Raw genomic sequence first — 21,377 nt, 5'->3', positions numbered from 1 at the left:
TGAACAGCCAACTGACAGACTGACTTGGATGACTGACATTAACTAGCTTCTGTTCTCACAGCCACCCAGTGCCAAGGAAGTAGATTTATGCAAGAAGTAGCCATGATAACAGGAATAGAGGCTATAAATGGGTTCCAATCCAGCATGACTGATTGAGTACTGTAATTGTCAACAAAAGCAGTGCTACATCCATGATATGGCACAGTCCCCATGAAGACAACCAGCTACTTGGCGGAAAGTGGTTTATCTAAGACCCCTTCCACCCTGAAAAGTGTAGCAACTCCATCTGAATGGGGCTGACACATAGCCCACATATAATTTTGCCTTGTTAGCTGGTCAGTCTCGGCCAGCATTATACTCTGAGGACCCACAGAGGGTCAGATTTGCTGACATGGGATACCACATAACAAGGACTCAGACCAAAGCATTCTTTTGTAGTACAGCAATGGGCTCAGCATAGTGCCATTGCACTTCCAGAAGCTGGCAGCCTCGTGGAGCTGAGAAAGCTCTTTACAATGCAACTCAAGTCTCTGTTTGCAGATGAAGTCCTGAGAGGACTGTACCCTTTGCTGCAGGATACGGTATGTTCCATAAGCTAATAATTAGCACAGGTGCTGTCTTCCATGGCACAAGCCATAAGTTTGAGAAACAGAGTAGAGTGTCCCACTCATCTTCATCCGCAATTAAGTACTTGACAAATCTTCTATATTCATCTTCAGGTTCTATGGGTCTAGAAATGGTGATTCATAAGAAAGAACACTTCTATTTGAGAACATTAATGGACATCCCATCAAATGTGAAGCATGAGAACAGAAATAGAATGTTGTAGTTATTTTACTCATGACCCCTCTGCTCCCCAGCCCCAAACTCAGATGCTCTATTTCAATCCAGCTTCCTGCTGATGACCTGAGTAAAGCAGTGGAAGACAGCCCAAGCTCTTGGGTCCCTGCCACCCACATAGGAGACCCAGAAGATACTCCTAGCTTCTGGCTTGAGCCTGACCCAGTCATAACCATTGGCAGCCTTTGGGGAGTGAATTTTCCCCCTTTATCTGTCTAGCATTTATCTCTACCACTATCTCTGCCATTATCTGATGATCAAATAATTTATAAAAATATTTGAAGATGTTTATTTTGGTACCAAGAAATGTTAAAATTCATACACACACAAGGACTGATACTGCCACTCCATCTCTTTGAGATCTTCATGCCAAGGCCAGAAGAAAAGACCAAGGGTCATCATGAAAGCTGGGAGAAATATGTTAAGAAGCTAGTGATCCATTGAAACGCTTCTTGATACTGCTTTATCTGGCTTTACCTGTAAACGAATAAATACAGCCATCTTGACCTGATTAGGGCCAGACCCTCAGAAACAAAGGTCTGTGTCAGCACAACAGGCAAACCCACAGCAGTGAGGGGCACTGAGCAGGGATAGAGAGGTTCCTGAGGAACTGTGACCCCATACAGAGTCTTGGGGCAGCTGTGCCTGGGTGGAATGAGCTGCCCAGGAGGATCGAGTGCAGCTGAAGGGTGTAGCCAGTGGGCTGAGACAGCCACTATAGAGCACATGCCTAGGTGCCTTTATCAGGCTGGCCACACGCCTGGAGCTACTGTTCACTCTAACAGCTTTCAAGGCTTCCATCTCAGGAGACCTGCCCACTGCTAAGGCGCCTCTAAATCAATGCCCCATGCAGGACTGCCTGGTATGGAGGTATTGAGGCCTGACCCCACCTGCCACACAGGGACAGTTCTCTCAGTCAGTTTTTGTTGACACTGTAGAGCCTCCCCAGTGGGTATGGCCCCTATGCCACTGCGTGCTGGGCTCTTGGAAGGCTGCATTACTCATAAAGGATGTGGTCTCAAATCCCAGCCTGATTCCATCTCTTCCTGCATCATGCTTACCATGTTTCTTCTAGACATTTTAAAACTGAGCTGTTTGTCCCTTCACACATCACATTCCGACCTTACCCAAATCCTTCTCTCAGTCTCTGCCTTTCAGAGAACCTTGTCGGTACAACTAGCTAATCCTTCACCTCCAAGCACCATGATCCCGCATGAGCACAGGTTCAGGTCCTGGCTGCTCCACTTCCCTTCCAGCTTTCTGCTTGTGGCCTGGGAAAGCAGTAGAGGACAGCCAAAAGCCTTGGGACCCAGAGAACCTTGCCTAAAGCAGGGGTGCAATAAAACAAAATAACAATGAAATAGCGAGGAAGGACAGGGGAATAAGTGGAAGGAGGGAAGGTGAGCACCATCTTATAACCGGACAGCCAGGAAGTCTTCCTTGACAGGTGACTTTTGAGCAGGAGCTGAAAGAAACCAAAGGAATGAGCCATCAGACCATTCTGATGAAAAGCATTTAGGCAAAGGGACCAGGTGGTGCAAAGGGACCAGATGGGAGTGGTGTGAGGAATTCCTGTATGAGCAAGAAAGGCCAGAGTCCCAAGTGGAATAGAACAGGATGAGAATGCCAGAGATTAAGTCAGAAACTTTTCAAGGTCCCACAGACAGCACGGAACCGCAGAGGACACGCAAAGGAGACTAACGGTATCCCTGAGGGAGGTGGGAAACCACGGGGAGGAGCTGAGCATGGGATCTGGGCCCACGAGCCATACAAAGTCCACAAAATCATTTGCTTTGGCAACTTCAGGTACAACTCAAAATTCAAGAAATCTACAGAAGGTTGACTTTTAAATTGATAATTATGTATGGTCTGCAAATGATGTTACAAGTATCTAAACATTTGGCTCTTGAAGAACAAAAATTCCCCATACTTAGAAAGAATCACCCTTTGTAGCCATGTGGCCTGAGTTCCTGCAAGAAATAAAAGCAACTGAAAGCCAGGATTGTGTAATCTCAGAGCATGCCTTAACACACCTGCCTTTGTCAGGTGCCCAGGTGATGCATGCGTTGAACATGCAACTCTTGACACTTTGAGAAGTACTCTCACAGAATTCAATGCATTTACAGAGCCTAAAAAACACGAGTAGGTGTTTGCCATTATTTCATTATATTCCTACGCATCACATGTCATTTAGGTTGAACAAAGCTGCATGTCAATTTCTAAACACTAATCTTGGTCTTTTGTTCTAAAGATTTATTTATTTTTATTAGAAAGGCAGATTTACAGAGAGAAGGAGAGATAGAAAGATCGTCCATCCACTGGTTCATTCCCCAAGTGGCTGCAACAGCCAGAACTGAGCTGATCTAAAGCCAGGAGTCAGGAGCTTCTTCTGGGTCTACCACACAGGTGCAGGGTCCCAAAGCTTTAAGCCAACCTCTACTGCTTTCCCAGGCCACAAGCATGGAGCTGGATGGGAAGTGGAGTAGCCAGGGCACAAACCGATGCCCATATGGGATCTCGGCACATACAACGTGAGAATTTAGCCACTAGGCTATTGCACCCTGCCATGAACATTAATTTCTAGGTCTAAAGCTCAGTATAGTCTAACACTAGACCATAAGCAAGTACATCTCCTATATTCCTACACTTCAAAACGATTGTTGTTCCTTCAGCTGATTAGTTGCTCGTCTGTTTCTTAACAATGTCTGTTTTCCAGGAAGGCTAATGATGCCTGACTGTAATCAACCCCATGTGTGAACTCTGAAAAGCTTCTCTGGGCGTTTGCCTCTCCCTCCCGCAGGAAAAACACTCTGATTAAAAAGCATCTCAAGGATCCCATTTAGATGATGATGTCAGCCTCAAACATTACTAAACATCTATGATTTACACTGCCTGCCAGGCTAGGAAGCAGGGGTTTTTCATTTCCAAATGCCCTTTGTAATGCAGAAAACTGCCATGAGTTTCACTTTATATATATATACATACATACACACATTTTATGTGAAAATCAATGGGGTAATAAAGAATTGCACATTATATGCCAGGCTCTTGGCAAAGTGCTTTCATATCATTATCTTATAGACATGCAGCTAATATCAAGTGCACATTAGAGCTGGCTTGGATTATTCTGAAACTCAGCTTAGACCACTGGAGCTGAGGATCAGCTTGGAAGATCCAGCAAGTCACCTCTATTTTTCCTTCCTCTGCTGATAGTTAATCTTCTGAGGTAATTGAAAGAAGAGTTTTGCTTCATTTTTTCTAAAACCTCTACAACTACGACAGCCAACACAATAACAAGGACTGATTTTAAACACCGTGCTGGTCATTTTTCTGTTGTCCTAAGAGGCCATTCTCAGGATGAAGTTCAAAAATTCTAAAGTACTTTTGTTAAGCATTTTAAAAACTCGGGTAAAGTTGGGTGATTATAATGGGGAGCATGACCCTAAATCATGGATTTTTGTTCCTAACTTTGTCAAATTTGTCTGCCATCACTTGAAAAAAGCCAATTAAGGCATTGTGCCTTCTTTTTGCATTTTTAATCAAATGTACATCAGCACAATGAGAGGTTCCCCAAGGAACGTGCAACAAAAGGATCAAACATTCGCCTCTAAAATGTTAGTACAGTCATTCTCTTTGGCGGCTGTCACTGGCTAGGTTTTCATCTAAAAATGATCATTGAGGGGAGGTTCAATTGGATCTTTTTTACTGTAATTACTACATCAATAGGCTCCCCAACCTGTTCCCCTATTACATAAGCACAACAAGAACGGCACAGTGGCAATGTTAGCACTGAAGGGAGCATGTACGTTATTAAAACACAAGAAGCTGGAAGAGTCTCAGAAACAGGTGTACATTACCTAGAGACAATCCTTTCTTTGCACAAGATTTTAGATGAAAGACATAGCACAGTTAAATGGGCAATGCTGGGTGGTATGGGGACTCACCAAGATCAAAAATGATGATTCAGATACACAAAAAGCCTTTCAAAAGTATTTTTTATATCTATGCCAAGGAAATAAAGGAATCTTTACACATAAAGATCTTTACACATAAAAGAATCTTTACACAATAAAGGAATCTTGCACATAAGGACCACAGACTAACTCATTTATTAAACCTGAGGAGGCATTTACTATGTCTGTAGCATTTTACAAATTAGAATGTCACATAAAACCATTCATTCATGACAAACTCTCCTTCTAATAACATTGTATTTTACTTTTAAAATATTTGGGGGGGGTGAGTTAAAATCTCATTCAATACAATGACAGAACTTAACATTTTCCCACTTAACAGTCATTTGAGATTTTGTGCTGGAAGGAATACTACTAATTTATTTAAGTTTCCTCGAATTATTGTACTATTCCTTTCCTTTTTGAAAGCCACTCAATCAGGAACCACTTTAGAGATTCTATATATAAAACAAGGTAATGATTCTTGCCAACAACAACAACAAAAAAACCTCAAAAATCATTTCAGCATAACTAAATTTGCCATTGAGTTAACATGAAATACTGCCTTTTAAATCTTTTCTGATCCAAGGCCAAACATACCATATGCCTTGCCCCCATCTCCTGTAAGTGCTCACTCTGCTTTCTCAGCAGCACACTTATTTCAACAAGAACTAAGTATTCTTAATTCAGCGCAATACTTTCTGATGCAGTTTTTCTATCAGCCTCCCAACTTGAACTGTTGGAACAACCAGAGGCCACAGCAGCTAACTACCCTGATCCACCTCACTTCATTAAACTGTGGTTTTATAAACACAATACAAAGTCGCTCAGGCAATTGCTGATTGACGTGAGGCTACTCAGAAATAAACCTCACGTTTGCATCCCAACTTTACCTTTGTAAAGTCCCCAGTGCGTCTCCCACGGCGTTCTTCACTCCTTCCTTCCCAGGTTTCAGAAATTTTTCCTTGAATGTCTCAAAAGCTTTGAACGGCATTTTGAATCGGGAGGGAGTCGGAGAGGCACCTGCAAGCTGTCACCAGCCAGTTCCAGAAACTGGCATCTTTTCTGCTGGCACGAGTGGAGACTGCTCTGGTTCCTGGAGCACCTGGAAGTCCGTTCTCACAGAGGGAAGAGCTTAGAATCAGAAAAGAGAAGAAATGCAGCCCAGATTTTCCAAGACCACTTTCTCCTCTCCCAACCCTTCTGGAGTCCCTCCTAGGAGAAAAAAAAAAAAAAAGCCAAGAGTTGTCTGGCTGGGAATTCAGCCCCTTGAAAAAGCTACAAGTCAGCAGCAGCCACCGCCGGTGGCCATTGCCTGGGACAGCCACTCTCGGACTGAACGCTGCCTCTCTCCAGCCTGCAGCTGGAGAAGCCACGGTGGGTTCCAGCTCATGCGGAGCCCCCAGCGCAGCAGCTGCACCTGCGGCCTAGTCCAGCCCCTCCTACCTCCCTGCACAGCCTGTGACTATCCCGGAGTGTTCCTTTCCAGGGGGTGCTATAGTAACCAGCACAACACCTGCCCTTGACTGCTGAGGCTTATTCAGAAGCCTTGGACCTGAGCAGGCATCCCGGGGAGAAGCTTAGTGTCTGAAACATGTACGAGTTCTGTGCTTTTTCTGAGGGCTGCTCACAGGCTCCCAGCCACTGTGGGAGCCGTGAAACAATCGTTCAGTCGGATGCTAGCCTGGGTGCAGTGCCCAGAGAAACACTTGTACTTGAGTGGGCTCAATGCAGAACCCAGGCCCTGAACACGCAGGAGGGCATCTGATTTTTTCCCATGGACAGAGCAGGCTCCCGGAAGGTATGTAGACATGACTAGGGACACTGATTAAGATATCAGAGCCAGTCCTGGCACCTGCTTAGAACCTGCACTGGCTCCTCATTGTCCCCAGCAAAAATTTTTTAAAAAATAAATAAAAATAGGTGAAAAATTTTTCATCCTATCAACGGATTCCCTCCGTGGGACCCCTGAACCCTGTTTCTTGTCCTTCAGTGTCCACAACACTACTGAGCTGTGGCCTCCGGAGTTTATCCAAGCTGTACTGCCACCAGGGGAACTAGCCTGACCCTGCGTCACAGTCACTTCCGGCGCCCCAAGCCTCGTCCGGACATCATGCCCTCTAGGATCCCTGGCAGATAAAGCAAAGGGTCCCTCTTCCTCCATACCTCCAAATCCCCTGAACTCAGTGTAACCAAAGTCCTCGTTAGACTTAGGAATGGACAATTGCATTGCACCTGCGTTCCGGGCTGCTGGACGCTGTGTCTCTCTGACACAGCCTTCCCCTGAGACAGAGATTCCCTCCGTGGCCCAACTCCCCGTGGGGACAGCCGAGGAATGACCACTGCGCTGTGGGCGGCACTTCCGTCTCCCTGGAGTCATAATCCCAGGACCGATCTTTGCCCTTTGCAAGCTGCAGTCCAAATCTTGAATTTGAACTAAATGAATCCAAATCGGAACTGGATCTTTGATAGGTTAAATATTGCTAGCAATTTCTATAAGATTTTTTTTTCCACAATAGATTTATAAACACAGGGGATCAAAGTCTCTCCCCTCTCCCTCCCTGAAATCCCTTCACTCTATTATTTTCCCCCAAGTTATTAAAATGGCATAGCCATTCATTCCATCACTACAAGCTTCACTTTCTAGTAAGTAAATGTATCACAGCATAACAAGTATAATAAAGTAACATAATGTTAAAACATAATTACAAATAGCAAAGGTAATTCTATTATTATTTGGAAGTAAAGACGCATACTGTATTTACTCATTGTTTCCCAGTAGGCTGATCTCCCTTGTACAGTTTATAGGGTTTTTTGGGGTTTGTTTTTACTGTCACATATCATAGAGAACATATGATGTCTGTCTTTTGGGGGACTGGCTTATTTCACTAAGCATAATGGTTTCCAGCTGAGTCCATCATGTTAAAAACAGTAAGATTTCATTCTTTATTTGCTAATATTTACTGAGCTTTTGCTATGGTCCAAACTCTGTGTTAAGCATTCTTTTAAATAGCATTGCAGTCTCCCCCACACTGCTTTGTGGTTAATACCTTATTTTCTCTAGTTTTATACTGATGGAAACAGGCAGCTTAGACGTGTGTGATCATGTAGCTAGCTAGTAGCAGAGTCGGGTTTCAGAGCCAATAGCTGAATTTACCCCTGGTCTTGTTTCTCTCTTTGCATGTCTTCTTCCCTCCTTCTCTCCCTCCATCCCACTCTCCGTCTCCCTCCCTCTCTATCTTCCTGCTTCTCTTTTATTTTGCATTTCATGTAATTCATTCAAGAGAACAATTCAGTGATTCTTAGTCAAATGAAAAGCAACTTCGGTCACCCCAGTAATGTCGCTCATGTCCAACTGTTCATCCCCATTTCCCGCCTCCCACCAGGTTCCACCCTCGACCTGCTTTCTGCTGTCATGGATTGAGATGCCTTTTCTGGACATTTTGTCACCAAGTCATGAGATCCCTTGTGGTTGGCTTCTTTCCCTTTGTTTTAAATTTGAGATCAGTGCGAGCGACAGCATGAATCAGGGGCTTCTTTTTCTTCTTTATCAACAAACAGTATTTCATTGTGTGTATTTACCACATATTGGCTATTTATTGACCTGCTAATGGACATGTGGGCTATTTCCAATTTCATGAATGAAACTTTTGGAATCATGTGCAAGCAATTCTCTGTGTGGACATATACTTTCATTTCTCTTGGGTAAATACCAGGAGTAGAATTCTTAGATCATATGGTACGTTTGTCCAAAACTGCCCAATTAATTTCCAAAGTGGTTGCACTGTTTACAATCCCACCAGTAGGTGTGAGGGCTCCTCTTCCTTCACAGCCCTGCCAGATTGCTGTTTGCCTTTTTAGAACAACCATTCTGGTGAGTGTGAAATGCTATTTCATTGTGGCTGTAATTTGCATTTCCCTGATGACTAATGGCATTAACCATCTTTGCACGTGCTTGTTAGCCATTGATAGATTTTGTGTGTGTGTGAAATTTGCTTTCAAATGCTTTAAGCATGCTTTAAAATAGTCTTTTGTCTGCTTGTTACTGAGGCACATGGGTATGTATAATTTGGGTGCGTGTTTTTTATTATATTTGTGTTTCCCAAATATTTTTCCAGGTTGCTGTTAATCTTTTCACTTGTTTCATACAGTATTTTGAAGTTCAGACTTTGAAATTTGATGAGATGTAAGGTATTCCTTTTTGTGAACCGTCCTTTTGCTGTTAGAGCTAATAAGTCATTGCCTAATCTGAGGTCTCCACTCCAATATTCTCTCCTGACCCCAACTAAGTTCCTGGCTCCCAGCATCCAGTGAGCCCAGCCTCAGCCTTTAAAGCTCTGGGCCATTGAGCCAGTGGGTGGCATCTTGCTCATTCTGCTGATATTCTATCTCTCTCTCCCTTTCTGTCTTCTCTGAAACTTAAATGATTAGTTTTCTTTAAAATTTTTCTTATGTCTAAAATTTATGCTTCAGGTCTATGGATTTTTTAAAGTAAAGATTTATGTATTTGAAAGGCAGAGTTAGAGGGAAGGGAGAACAGAGGCAGATCTTCCATTGCCTGGTTCACTTCCCAAATGATCCCACCGGGCAGGATCGGGCAAAACTAGAAGCCAGAGCCTGAAGCTTTTCATCCAGGTTTCCCACATGATATATACAGGGGCCTAGACATTTGGGCTGTTTTCCATTACTTTCCCAGATCTCACATGGGATACCAGCCTTGCAAGAGGCATCTTAATTTGCTATAAAACAACACCAGTCCTCCAGGAGCCAAAGTGTGTGTGTGTGTGTGTGTGTGTGTGTGTGTGTGCGCGCGCGCGTGTGCGTGTGTGTGTGTGTGTGTGTGTGTGTGTGTGTGTGTGCGTGTGTGTGTGTGTGTGTGCGTGTGTGTGTGCGTGTGTTTACTCAGGTTCACACAGCTAGAAGAACAAGACGGGATCTATACTAAAGAAGTTTGACATCAGAGCCTGTACTCAAAACTTTTATCCTGGAACTGTTGGTAATAGAAATAAGAAAATACAAGGCCAGACTTCGCATAACTGAGGTTCCTTTCACCCATTTATTCACTTGCGCCTTTTCATGAGAGCTTGCTACGTGGCCTCTTTGGACACTCGTGAGATAGGTTGAACTGCGGTATTTTTCTTCAAGAAACAAATAAATCAGAAACTGGATGAGTCTGTCGCAGTGCAAGCAGTGCTACAACAGAAGGCTGAGGGGACACAAACAGCCTCAGGAGGTACTTCAAAGGAGCCCATCTTTCCTGAGTTATGTCAAACACATTTTTGTAGGTGCTCATGCTGTGGTACAGCGGATGAAGCTGTCTTGTGCAACACTGACATGCCATATGAGCATCGAGCCACTTCAGTTCCTGGCTGTTCCACTTCCAATCCGGTTCTCTGCTAGGACACTTAGAAAAGCAGTGGACGATGCTCTAAGTACCTGGACGCCTGCCATCCACGTGGGAGACCCGGATGGAATTCCTGGCTCCTGGCTTCAGCTTGACGCAGCCCTAGTTGCTGCAGCCACCTAGGCAGCAGACGGAAGATGTATCTCCCTGTCTCTTCCTCTCCCTCTCTGGAACTCTCTCTGCCTTTCAAATAAATAAATAAAACTTTAAACAAAATAAAGGCATTCTTGATCACCCACAGAAAGATGATAGGCTCCCTGAGTACTGTCAACCATAGTGTTAGAGCTCAAGAAACAGGCTGCAGAACTTAAATATGGCCCTCCATTCCTAAGTCACTGTAAAAACGGGAGTGGGAGAAGGCTGCCACGAGGAGATGATGGTAGTATTAACTTTCAGGGTGAGAAAGAGTGAGGCAAGCAAAAGAAAGGTATGTAGGAGCACAGACACGAGTGAGAGCGCGTGGCCCAGGATAAGTTAGGTATTATCTGACCTTGGAGGATATAACTGCCAACAGCCTCAGCATAAGAAACTCAATTATTAGTATTTTAATCTGTTTTCTGACTGCATAGATGATGGAAAAATCTTTTTTTCCCCTCTAATTTATCTTCTAATTTCATTTTTCCATGCACTGTATAGTGTATGCTTCCATTTAGGTTTTGATTGAATCCTCCCCTTGTGAGAAAATGGGGGAAATATGACTCTTTCTATCCAGTTTTAACTGCATAGGAACACCTTAGCTTTTTAATTTATTTTTATTTGAAAGGCAGATTTTATAGAAAGAGGTAAAGAGAAATAGAGAGATCTTCCATCCATTGTTTATAATGGCCAGAGTTGAGCTGATCTGAAGCTAGGAGCCAGGAGCTTTTTCCTGGTCTCCCACATGAGTACAGGGGCCAGAGATCTTGGGCCATCTGCTTTCCCAGACCATTAGCAGAAAGCCAGATAGGAAATGGAGCATCCAGGATGGGAACCAGCACCCATACTGAATGCTGGTGCCAACGGCCGAGGATTAGCCTGTTATGCCACCGTGCCAACCCTAGCACTTTAGTTGTGCTTTGCATATCATGTATGATGAGTTGGGGAAAAAAAATAAAGACTCCATAATATTTGCATCCCAATCTAAAATATTCCAGCAAGTATGGTCATTTAGTAGACATAGTTGTACCATGGGGGTACAATTGAATCTTTGGAGGACTTTGGAGCAGAAAGAAGATCTGGGGGAGTTTATTTTGCCACCTTCGTTTTTCTTGAAGTTGCTGAAGGAACCCTGGGTATCCAGATCATTTTGACAGACAGAACAGTGATAAGGATTATTAGTATTTAATACTGAAAATCAAGACAGAGCAAACCCACGTACCTTCCACAGGTATTTCTCATGAGATCCCCTTTTTGTGACTCAATAACATAAGGCAGGTATGTTTATTCATATTTTGCCAATCTGTGTTCAAAAACGTGCATCAGTAAAAGGGTTCATGCAATGGAGGATTACTTGGAAGACAGTGACATCTCCTGGTAGTTTTGAAGTCTAAATACACGCATGCCAGATATTCTTGCCCCGAGTCATCAGCAACTGTCTTAAAAGAGATTTCTTTATTCCATTGATTTATTACTGAGCTCCTCAATATGGATTCCTAAACTTTGGAAACATTAGATAACATTATAAATTAGATAAAGTAACTCACTTATTACGACCTTTCCTTGCTGTCATCTCTGGCACTACTAGAAAACATTTTAAGCAACTAACATTTCTTATGCTCTTCTTGGTCATCAAGTTACTTGGTCAGATTTTCTATAATTTGGAAGCTTTCATATAAATTCAAGAGGATGTTGAGAATGACCTGATCTACCCTCCCAGTCTGTGCAGCATAATTCAGGAACACAGGATACCTACGTGATTCCTCTCTCTCTCTCTCTCTCTCTCTCTCTCTCACACACACACACACACACACACACACACACACACACACACACACACGTCTCCATATAAGACCAAGCCTGGGTCTAATTTCCTCCATGACACGTTCTCCACTGTACTAGTTCGGGCATCCTTCCTCCTCAGGGCTCAGTCCCAGCTGCAGCACAATGTTCTGTAGGTAACTACTTCCCTGGCTGCCTGAGAACCATAGGACAAACTTTTTGAGGGCAAGACTTATACCTCCTTCCCATCTGCATCCCAACAACCTTATAGTACCAAGCCTATAGCACCTTTTAAACATATTTTTGAAGAACAAATGCATGCAGATTGTGCTAAGTGAGATATTCACTTCTCATTTAAGCAGAGTTTATGTAAGAGATCTGTATCAATGGTTAGGAAAGTGGGAGTATGTCTTCAGCACTCAGCACTGTGTTATCTATTACTAACAAGATGTGACCCTCACTTTACAGCTGGGATAACTTGTAAATTGAAGGGTAAATATTTAAATAATAAAAAAAAAAAGATTGGTGTATTTAAAGACCTGGAAGAGGCTCTGGGCTCCTGGCTTCGAATCGGTGCAGCTCCAGCCGTAGTGGCCACTGGAGGAGTGAATCAACGGACAGAAGATTTTCTGGTCTCTCCTCCTCTCTGTATATCTGACTTCCCAATAAAAATAAATAAACCTTTAAAAAATTTTAAAAAGGTCTATGAGAGTATACAAGGTAAAGGCAAACCAGTTTTTAAAGAAGTTATTGTTTGTTAGAATGACTCTGTGGCATCCCTGGTGTGAAGGCAGGTTTCACAGCACAGCTCAAGGCTAAGTGTGACAAAGGAAGCTTCCTCTGTGGCTCCAGCAAGGCAACGTGGGCATAAAGGTCTCGATGGGCTCAGTCAAGACTTTCCAGAGAAATGAACAACTTGCTCAATTTTTGAATGAAACAGCTTCTTCCACAAATAATTTTCAAACAGGAAATTGTAACTTGGAGCGACAGAGTTAAATGCTGGTCCGACAAGACCTGGGAGTACCGGGATTACTGGGGGAGAATGCACAGACTCACTGAGGCTCAGGACAGAATTGATGCCCTCACAGGAAATCTGATTGCCAAGGGTGTCTGTTGCTGAAAGCCTCTTCCATCTCTTCACCAAAGTGACCCACAAAGCACACGTTGTCACACATAAGATTTTCGTAGAAACATGTCTTGGATCTGTTCCAACATAGGAACAAATGTGTAAGACTCCCCTTTCTGTAAGCATCACACATGGATGCCATAATGTAAGCCTCATATTTTAAACATCCAGCTTCTTCGTCTGGTGTTAAGATTCATTAGGTTTTTTCTTGTATGCTCCTGGAGATGCCCCCTTTTGGCTGTGGCTTCACTGTTGCTAGCGTTGGGACATGAACTTGGAAATAGCCTAACCTGAACTAGACAGTAAGTTTCCTGCGTCAGTTACCGTCGTGTGCAAGTCCAACACTGGCTTTACCACCACATAAAGGAACATCCGCAACAGCGTGGGAGCACGGACAAGACAAAACCGGATCAGCATCAAGTAGGTACAAAGTACCTAATCTGTATTTCCCATTACAGGCACATTCCCAAAGAATTTTTAGAAAGAATTTTTTTTAAAATCCCTTATCTGAGTACTTGAAAACATTTAGGAAAAAAATGGAATGAAAACATATTTTTATGCATTTTTTAGATTTATTTATTTTTATTGGGAAGTCAGATATACAGAGAGGAGGAGAGACAGAGAGGAAGATCTTCCATCCAATGATTCACTCCCCAAGTGACTGCAACAGCTGGTGCTGCACCAATCCAAAGCCAGGAGCCAGGAACCTCCTCCAGGTCTCCCACACAGGTGCAGAGTACAAGGCTTTGGGCCGTCTTCAACTGCCTTCCCAGGCCACAAGCAGGGAGTTTGATGGGAAGTGGAGCTGTCAGGATTAGAACCGGTGCCCATATGGGATTCCAGCGCATTCAAGGCAAGGACTTTACCTGCTAGGCCACCATGCCAGGCCCCTTTATGCAAATTTTAAATGTTTATTTATTTGAAGGGCAAACAAAAAGCTAACGGTCTTTGACCTATTGGTTTACTTCCTTTACATAAAAAATTAAAAGAGCATCAGATAGACAAGAAGGTCTTTTATCTGTTGGTTCAGCTCCCAAAACTGCTGCAATGGCCCCATCTGGACCAGGCTGAAGCCAAGAGCCGGGAAACCCACCTGAGTCTCTGACATGAATGGCAGGGGTCCCGGGCACCTGGGCCAGCATCTGCTGCCTATCCAGGCATATTAGTGAGGTGGGTGGTGCTGGATGGTTAAACCAAACAGCTAGGACTTGAATTGACACTCCAGGTTGGGATGCTGGCATCCCAAGAAGTAAATTAACATGCTGCAACACGACAGACCCTGGTTAGGGCAGCTAAATGCCTGCAAACAGCCACGGCTGGACTGGGCCACACTGAAATCAGTATCTCGGAACTCAATCTGAATTTTCTGCTTAAGTGGCAGGGACTCAAGTACTTGAGCCATCAACCTGTTGCCTTCCAGAGCAGGCATTCACAGGAAGATGGAAGTAGCAGAGCCGGGGCTCAACTCAGGCCCTCTAGCAACGGGACTTCCCACGTGCCATCTTAATACATGAGTCAAACATCTGCCTTGTGTGTAAGGCTTTTTAATAGTTTCCACAAACTTTTGCCCTCCCCAGCTAGGCATATACAGTTCATACACTTTTACTGACAGCAAAGCACAATCCAAAATCATGCCTGGAGTTTGAATAGGGAGTTTAACAATGCCAAAAGTTCACCACTAGAAGCTGAGTACGTATTGAGAAGAGTGAAAGAGAACTCAAACAAGCATAAAGATGGGCAAAAAGAACTATTGCTGCTGAGAAAAAGTAGGGGGAAACCAAAGACAAACCGGAGACCGGGAGAGTGACATTTGTGGGAGTGCCTCGACCAGAGTGGGAGCCAGCTGGTCAAGCGGTAGAGCTGCATCAGGGCCAACTACGCTAGTGCTGTCCTGCTCGGGCTGCTGAGTTCATGGAGCAGATAAAACTGGAGATCCAGAACCCAAGTGTCTTTTGTTATTGTTGCTTTGCAGTGCCACTCCAGGAACCACTGTTGAATACGCTTGGCATTTTGCCAAACAATGAAGGAATGTTCCTAGAGGACAGCCCGAGTGGCACATAGCAAAAACATTATCACCATAGTTCTCTTGTTTGGCTACTCAGTTTCCATACACACTCACACTAACACACAGTGACTAGTCACAGGCGGCTTTTGAGTTTTGCAAATCTGAGTAGTCTGAATTGAAAAAGGCCAACTGTGGGACAGGCAGTGGTTAAGGGGACCTTGTGCGATAGCTTGATTGGTTTGCAAGTGCCATGACATCATATGAGCATCAGTTCGTGTCCCAGATGCTCCAATCCGGCTCTCTGCTTGTGGCCTGGGAAAGCAATGGAAGATGGTCCAGAGCCTTGAGACCCTGCATTCACTAGTGGGCACCCGGAAGTTCCTGGTTCCTGGCTCTGGATTGGTTCAGCTCTGGCCATAGTGGCCATTTAGGGAATGAACCAGCAGATGGAAGATCATTTCCCCTCTATATAAAACTGCCTAATCAAAAAAAAAAAAAAATACTGTATGGACTGCTCAGATCCCATAGTGGAGTGCCTGGTTTCAGTCCTCACTGTCCTTTTGATACAGTTTACCTTGGGAAAGCAACGAACAGTGGCTCAGCTAGTTGGGTCCCTGCCAAACCATGTGGGAGACCTGGGCTGGGTTCTAGGCTCTTTGCTTAGGTCTGGTCTGGCCCTGGCATTTGGGCCATTTAGAGGATCAGTCAATGTATGGAAGATCTCTGTGTCACTCTGCCTTTCAGACACATGAAAAGAATTAAAACAAACTAAAAAGAACCACCATTCTTATATAGATAAGAATTGTAGTGTAGTGACATCAGAGTGCCAGTTCAATTCCTGACTGTTCTAACGCACCTGGGAAGGCAGGTGAGGATGACTCAGCTCTAAGGCCCAGATGGAGTTCTGGGATCTAGCTTCCACTCAGGCCAAATCTGCCCATTGGGACTACCTGGGGAATGAACCAATGGATGCACAGTCTCTATCACTTTGTCTTCAAATAAAATAAATCTTTTTTAAAAATTAAAATACAATGGAACTCAAAGACTAAGCACCAAAAATAAAATCAATCCCATACAAAAATAGCATGTTGAATATATTAAGTTAAAATATATTAAATTAATCTTACCTGATTTTAATTACTGGAAAATATTACATTTGTGCTTATGCTAGATAATTAAGTCCTCCCTGGCTGGCTGAAACCATCTGGCTGCTTTGCATGGGCCAAGTTTATTTATTTATTTATTTTTTAAAAGATTTATTTTTATTATTTTTTTATTGGAAAGGCGGATATACAGAGAGGAGAGACAGAGAGGAAGATCTTCCATCCGATGATTTACTCCCCAAGTGAGCGCAACGGGCCGATACTATGCCAACCCAAAGCCAGGAGCCTCTTCCGGGTCTCCCACGCGGGTGCAGGTTCCCAAAGCCTTGGCCCGTCCTTGACTGCTTTCCCAGGCCACAGGGAGGGAGCTGGAAGGGAAGCGGGGTTGCCGGGATTAGAACCGGTGCCCATATAGGATCCCGGGCATGCAAAGCGAGGACCTTTAACCACTTGCGCCACCGCGCCGGGCCCGGGCCAAGTTTATTAATACCCAACAAACTTCACTTCGGTGAAATGGTTCTTCAAATGAGCATCTTCTTAAAGTTTTTTTTTATCTTTTTTCTTAAAAATGTATTTGTTTTGAAAGTAGTCAGAGTTACAGTGAGAGAGAGAGAGAGGGAGAGAGAGAAAGAGAGGAAGAGAAAGAGAGAGAGAATATCTTCTATCTGTTTGGTCACTCCCCAAATGGCCATAGCAGGCAGGTCAGCCCAAGGACTTGGCCTATCCTCCAGGGAGCCAATCAGAAATGGTGCATTGGGAAACAACCCTCTCCCCATGGGGGATGCCAGTGTTGTACATTACAGTTTAATGCACAATGCCGACCCAAGGTGATGAGCCTTCATTCTGCTAGATATCCGGGAACGGCTAACCACCAACCCATGTCTCCCTACCTCCTCGGCGACAATCCATTTGGTAGCCCAGAGGCTGACTTAGACAATGTAGGTTTCTTTTCTGTCATTTCCCCTACTTCTCCCTCTTCAACACTTTTTATTTTTCTTAATATAAACATTTATGGCTCCTAGTCAGCATGGAACACATACTGACGGCATAAATCAGTTTCATAAAGTACCTCCACAAGAATCCATACAGTAAGGCGTGCAGTAGAGCATGGAGCACTGAGCTGCTAGTTAGGATAAAATCCAGCTTCTGTTCCCAACTCCGACCTCTTGGGGTTCTGTAAGTCTGAGGACCCTGTTTCTCTAACTGGTCAGAAAGAGGTAGGGCTGATTACTTCAATTTTAACTATCATGAAATCCTCAAAATGTCCATATCAACTTAAAACATTTTTCCTGGAATAAAAAATGGAATCCGCTACATTTATGAAATGCATTTTCTAAAACTTCTGCTTCAAGTATATAGTTTCTGTAGTGGTTTCAATGCAAAGTTGTTTCTTAGAGCATGCGAGTGTGAAAGCCACCGATGTGGGTAATTTCCTAAAATCCGAGGTAGTTTAGATGGTAATAGATTCATCTTTTCTAAAATTATTCCAAGACCAGTGAATCATAAATATACAATCAAAATTTAATATGGACATTTTAAAATCAAATCTAAAATTTATTTGCTTCAATACCCTGCTTCCTATTAGGCATTCTCACATTCATCTTTGCCTTCAAAATGTAAAAGCAAACATCAGAGGTATGTTACAGTTGTTTAAAAAAAAAAAGACTTCCTTCACTTATTTGATCATAAGCATTCCAAAATAAAAATCAAAACTGCACTTACACCATTCCACTTCCTTATGCACATTCTCTACAGATATCACACATTTTAGCATTAAAAGAAGAGTCAGAAGCAAGCCAAACGATAGGGAATGATGGCTGTACTTTTGTCTGCAGGTCGTCTTTAACCTACCAGCTTTCCACTCAGAGCACAAGGGGCTTAACTCTTCCAATGTCTGAAATAATATTAAGGTACTTTAGTATTAGGAAATTTTGTTCACATTAGGCACACTGAAGCCTAAACATATCACAATATTTTTTCAGCTGTAATTTCACAACACAAAAAGGCAATGGCAACAGTTCCATTGCTTTTCAAGGTAGAAAAGTAAAGCAATGGTTGTGTAAAAATATAGCACCACTACGTCCATAAATGAGTTCATTTTAACATGTGAAAATTATGTAACACATCTTTTTTTTTCAAATAATCTATTTTCACACTTGTAAGTTCAAGTTACATAAATTGGTATATTAAGTTTTTCTTCTAATTAATTTAGTACTGACATTACGTTGTTTGACAAAATAAGGAACATTTTCTCAATAGTGAATAGCGCATTGTGGAAAAGAGAAGTTATTCAACATTAAGCAACTTTACTCCATATGTAAGTTTCCCCCAAAGTCATATTACTATTATTATGTTAAAAACACAATCTTGTCAAGCTGTGAATGTATTTGATAAAAACATTTTGATCTTCTAGTTCTGTTCACTCCTTGGTTAAGCTTCTTCAGCAACCCTATTGGTCCCTCTGAGGGTAAGAGACAAGGGCATACATCAATCAGGTCACAGACACCAGATCTGAAAGCACCCTCTTCACTCATGCTAACAGGAACTGTATCACCACGTTAGACTTCATGATTGAGGTCTGAATTTTACATATTGAGCACATGTATGTTTGATGTGTGTATATACATATTTTCAGTGAATATTAATATTCAATGAATAAGCGCTTAGGACCAGCACACTGACTGAACTTCATATGGTTTATTTAAATGATTGCTGGTTCCAGATAATCAAAACCCACAAATTATATGGCAGCCTCTGTAAGACACATATAGTTCTTTAAAAGATAGTACTAAAATTATCACATAACGGTAGAATATAGCTTTTAAAAATACAAATGACATTCGTAGCATAAGGCTCAGTGGTTGAGTAATTAGCAAATTAAAGAAAACCATCAGAGATTTTGAAAAGCAAAGCATGTCTCCTCTTAAGATTTTATTCTTTCCTTTCTAAAAATGGCTCATTAAAAGACATTAAAATGTGAACAAAAGTTCCTGAAATTCCTAGAAAAAGTATTAAACTTCCATAACACTGATTTCAGAGTATCACAGCAAGCTGAAAATTAATCTATTGGTGGCCAGAAGATATAACTGCTCATTTTTAGAGAAATTTATTACATTTGAAACAATAAAGCAGAATTCTCAAAAGTTTACTCATTAAATATAGTTTAATTCTTACAAATCTCCTTTTGAAAATGTAATTTTTATATGGTGTAGCCTCAGAAGTTTGAATTCAAAATGAAATATGAAGGCAAAAGTCAGGGAAATTACATCAGATGCTTTGTCAATTCCCTGTACAAATAAGTACACACTCTTGTGATACAGTAGGAAAAAAGTGATTCTAAATACATTCAAGTAAATGCAGAAAAATACATTACTATTTGAGGCAGATCATGCTAAAATATAGTTTACAATGATCAGTTTGCATTATAAGATGGTTAATGATGCATTTTAAACCAATGAAACCAGGGCAAGTATAATTCGCAGCATTTGCTCTGTCTTTTGTACTTAATATTAGTTCATCCTATGAAAAGCAAATAAAATTGGAAAAAGCCAATGACCTGATCTTCCCCTTTATGCTTATATCTTCTCAGCTGGTCATACTAAATAAATAAGTACAGCATCAAGATTTTTTACATATTCAAGTGAAGACCAATGACTTGGAATGGCAGCCTGTCTGCCAAGCGGAACCCAACAGATACACTTGCAGTTACAGTCAACTCAATTTTAAAATAACACAGAGATTTACAAGTCAAAATAAACATGTGATTTGAAAGTTCTGTTACTGAAGATAACTTAGTTGATCTGTTTTTTTTTATTTGTTTGTTTGTTTTTCTCTTTGAGATTGCTAAGAGTTGAATCTTTAAAAACCTGAAGAGGAACTGGTAAGAGGAAAAAAAAATCCTCAGTGCTTTAAAAAACTCAACTGGTTCGGAGTCCACACAGTTACTATGTTGGCTGGCATGGAAAACCGTGTTTTCTGTCACAGAACCATTTCCTTCAAGCCATCTATACAACGATGTCAATCAGCTCCTCCGTGACTAAAACTGAAGTAATCCTTCAAAAACAGGAGCAGGACACCTCACCCAAAAAGATCTTTTAAATCATTGCTGCCTGAACTGCTGTTAGTCATCGTAGTTGGCGGCTGAGCAAAGTTCTGTGGGTTAAAGAAAGGATTGCCCTGCATACCAAAGGCAGGTTGTCCTACCATGTTCATCTGTGTCCCCATTACTGCACTACCCATACCTGGAGAAACTTGAGGAGGAGCGAACTGATTAAGCCACTGATTTGGTTTCTGTTGTGATAGCTGGTTCATACTAACTTTGGGTTTCTGAGGGCCAAAGAGATTGTTAAGGGCAGACATATCTGTGGGTCTCTGTTGGGTCTGTTTCACCCCAGCAGCAAGTGGGACACTCAAGTCAGCGAGACCTGTAAAGGCGGCAGGTGGTCCCGCAGCCATCTTGGTCGCTCCAGCAGTGCTTGAATGACTGAAGAAGTTCTGGTTTGGATTAACTGGCATGCCGAATCCCGAAGTCTGAAAGCCCATGTTGGCGTTTAGGCCGTTTGTCAAATTTCGCTTTGTATTATCAATCGGTGTAGAAAACAGCATGCCCAGGCCCGAGGAAGGAACAGAGGTGAAGGAACTTGAAGCAGGAAGTTTAGGAGTGCCAACAGAAAGGCTGGTCAAAGACGACATGTTATCCATCAACGTGTCTGTCAAGTCCTTAGTCTGAAAAATATGAGAGAATCACTGCCTCCAAGAAACCCAAATTACTTTAGCGAACACTTGACAGATGAAAACATAAAGGAAAATTTAAAACTGAGGTGATCATACCACCCTAAGGAAGCAATCCACGCTCTAAAGGGCAAATACAGCTTGCCTCCTATTTCTGCATGGTCTTTACAGATGAACATTTGCAATTAATGTCATGATAGGAAACATTAACCACAAAATATAGTTAATCAAAATGTTCTTTCTCCAAAACAGAGCTGCTTTCTTCTCTCTAGTATTTGTATTATAAAAAGATGCTGCA

The 21,377-nt window shown here is 42.4% G+C and overlaps 2 protein-coding genes across 5 annotated transcripts in view; both read right to left on the bottom strand.

Moving 5' to 3' along the window:
• SLC17A8 (solute carrier family 17 member 8) overlaps nucleotides 1-5,788 on the bottom strand; it is a 37,958-nt gene extending 32,170 nt beyond the window's left edge. The window contains exon 1 of one of the 2 annotated variants that reach the window (XM_040990806.1): nucleotides 5,687-5,788. In XM_040990806.1, coding sequence (XP_040846740.1) covers nucleotides 5,687-5,787 — 101 coding nt within the window. In that variant the 5' untranslated portion in view covers nucleotide 5,788. The remainder of the gene's footprint in view (nucleotides 1-5,686) is intronic. The other variant, XM_040990796.1, reaches the window with a different exon arrangement.
• Nucleotides 5,789-17,881: 12,093 nt separating this feature from the next.
• Nucleotides 17,882-21,377, bottom strand: part of SCYL2 (SCY1 like pseudokinase 2) — a 43,798-nt gene continuing 40,302 nt past the window's right edge. For all 3 annotated transcript variants that reach the window (XM_040984200.1, XM_040984197.1, XM_040984189.1), the window contains one exon: nucleotides 17,882-21,073. In XM_040984200.1, coding sequence (XP_040840134.1) covers nucleotides 20,426-21,073 — 648 coding nt within the window. In that variant the 3' untranslated portion in view covers nucleotides 17,882-20,425. The remainder of the gene's footprint in view (nucleotides 21,074-21,377) is intronic.

The sequence above is a fragment of the Ochotona curzoniae genome, unplaced genomic scaffold, assembly GCF_017591425.1.
Source record: "Ochotona curzoniae isolate NIBS_2020 unplaced genomic scaffold, NIBS_Ocur_1.0 contig_1014, whole genome shotgun sequence".
NCBI lineage: Eukaryota > Metazoa > Chordata > Mammalia > Lagomorpha > Ochotonidae > Ochotona > Ochotona curzoniae.
Note: the sequence above shows the minus strand (reverse complement) of the source record. Positions and strands in the feature narration are given on the sequence as shown.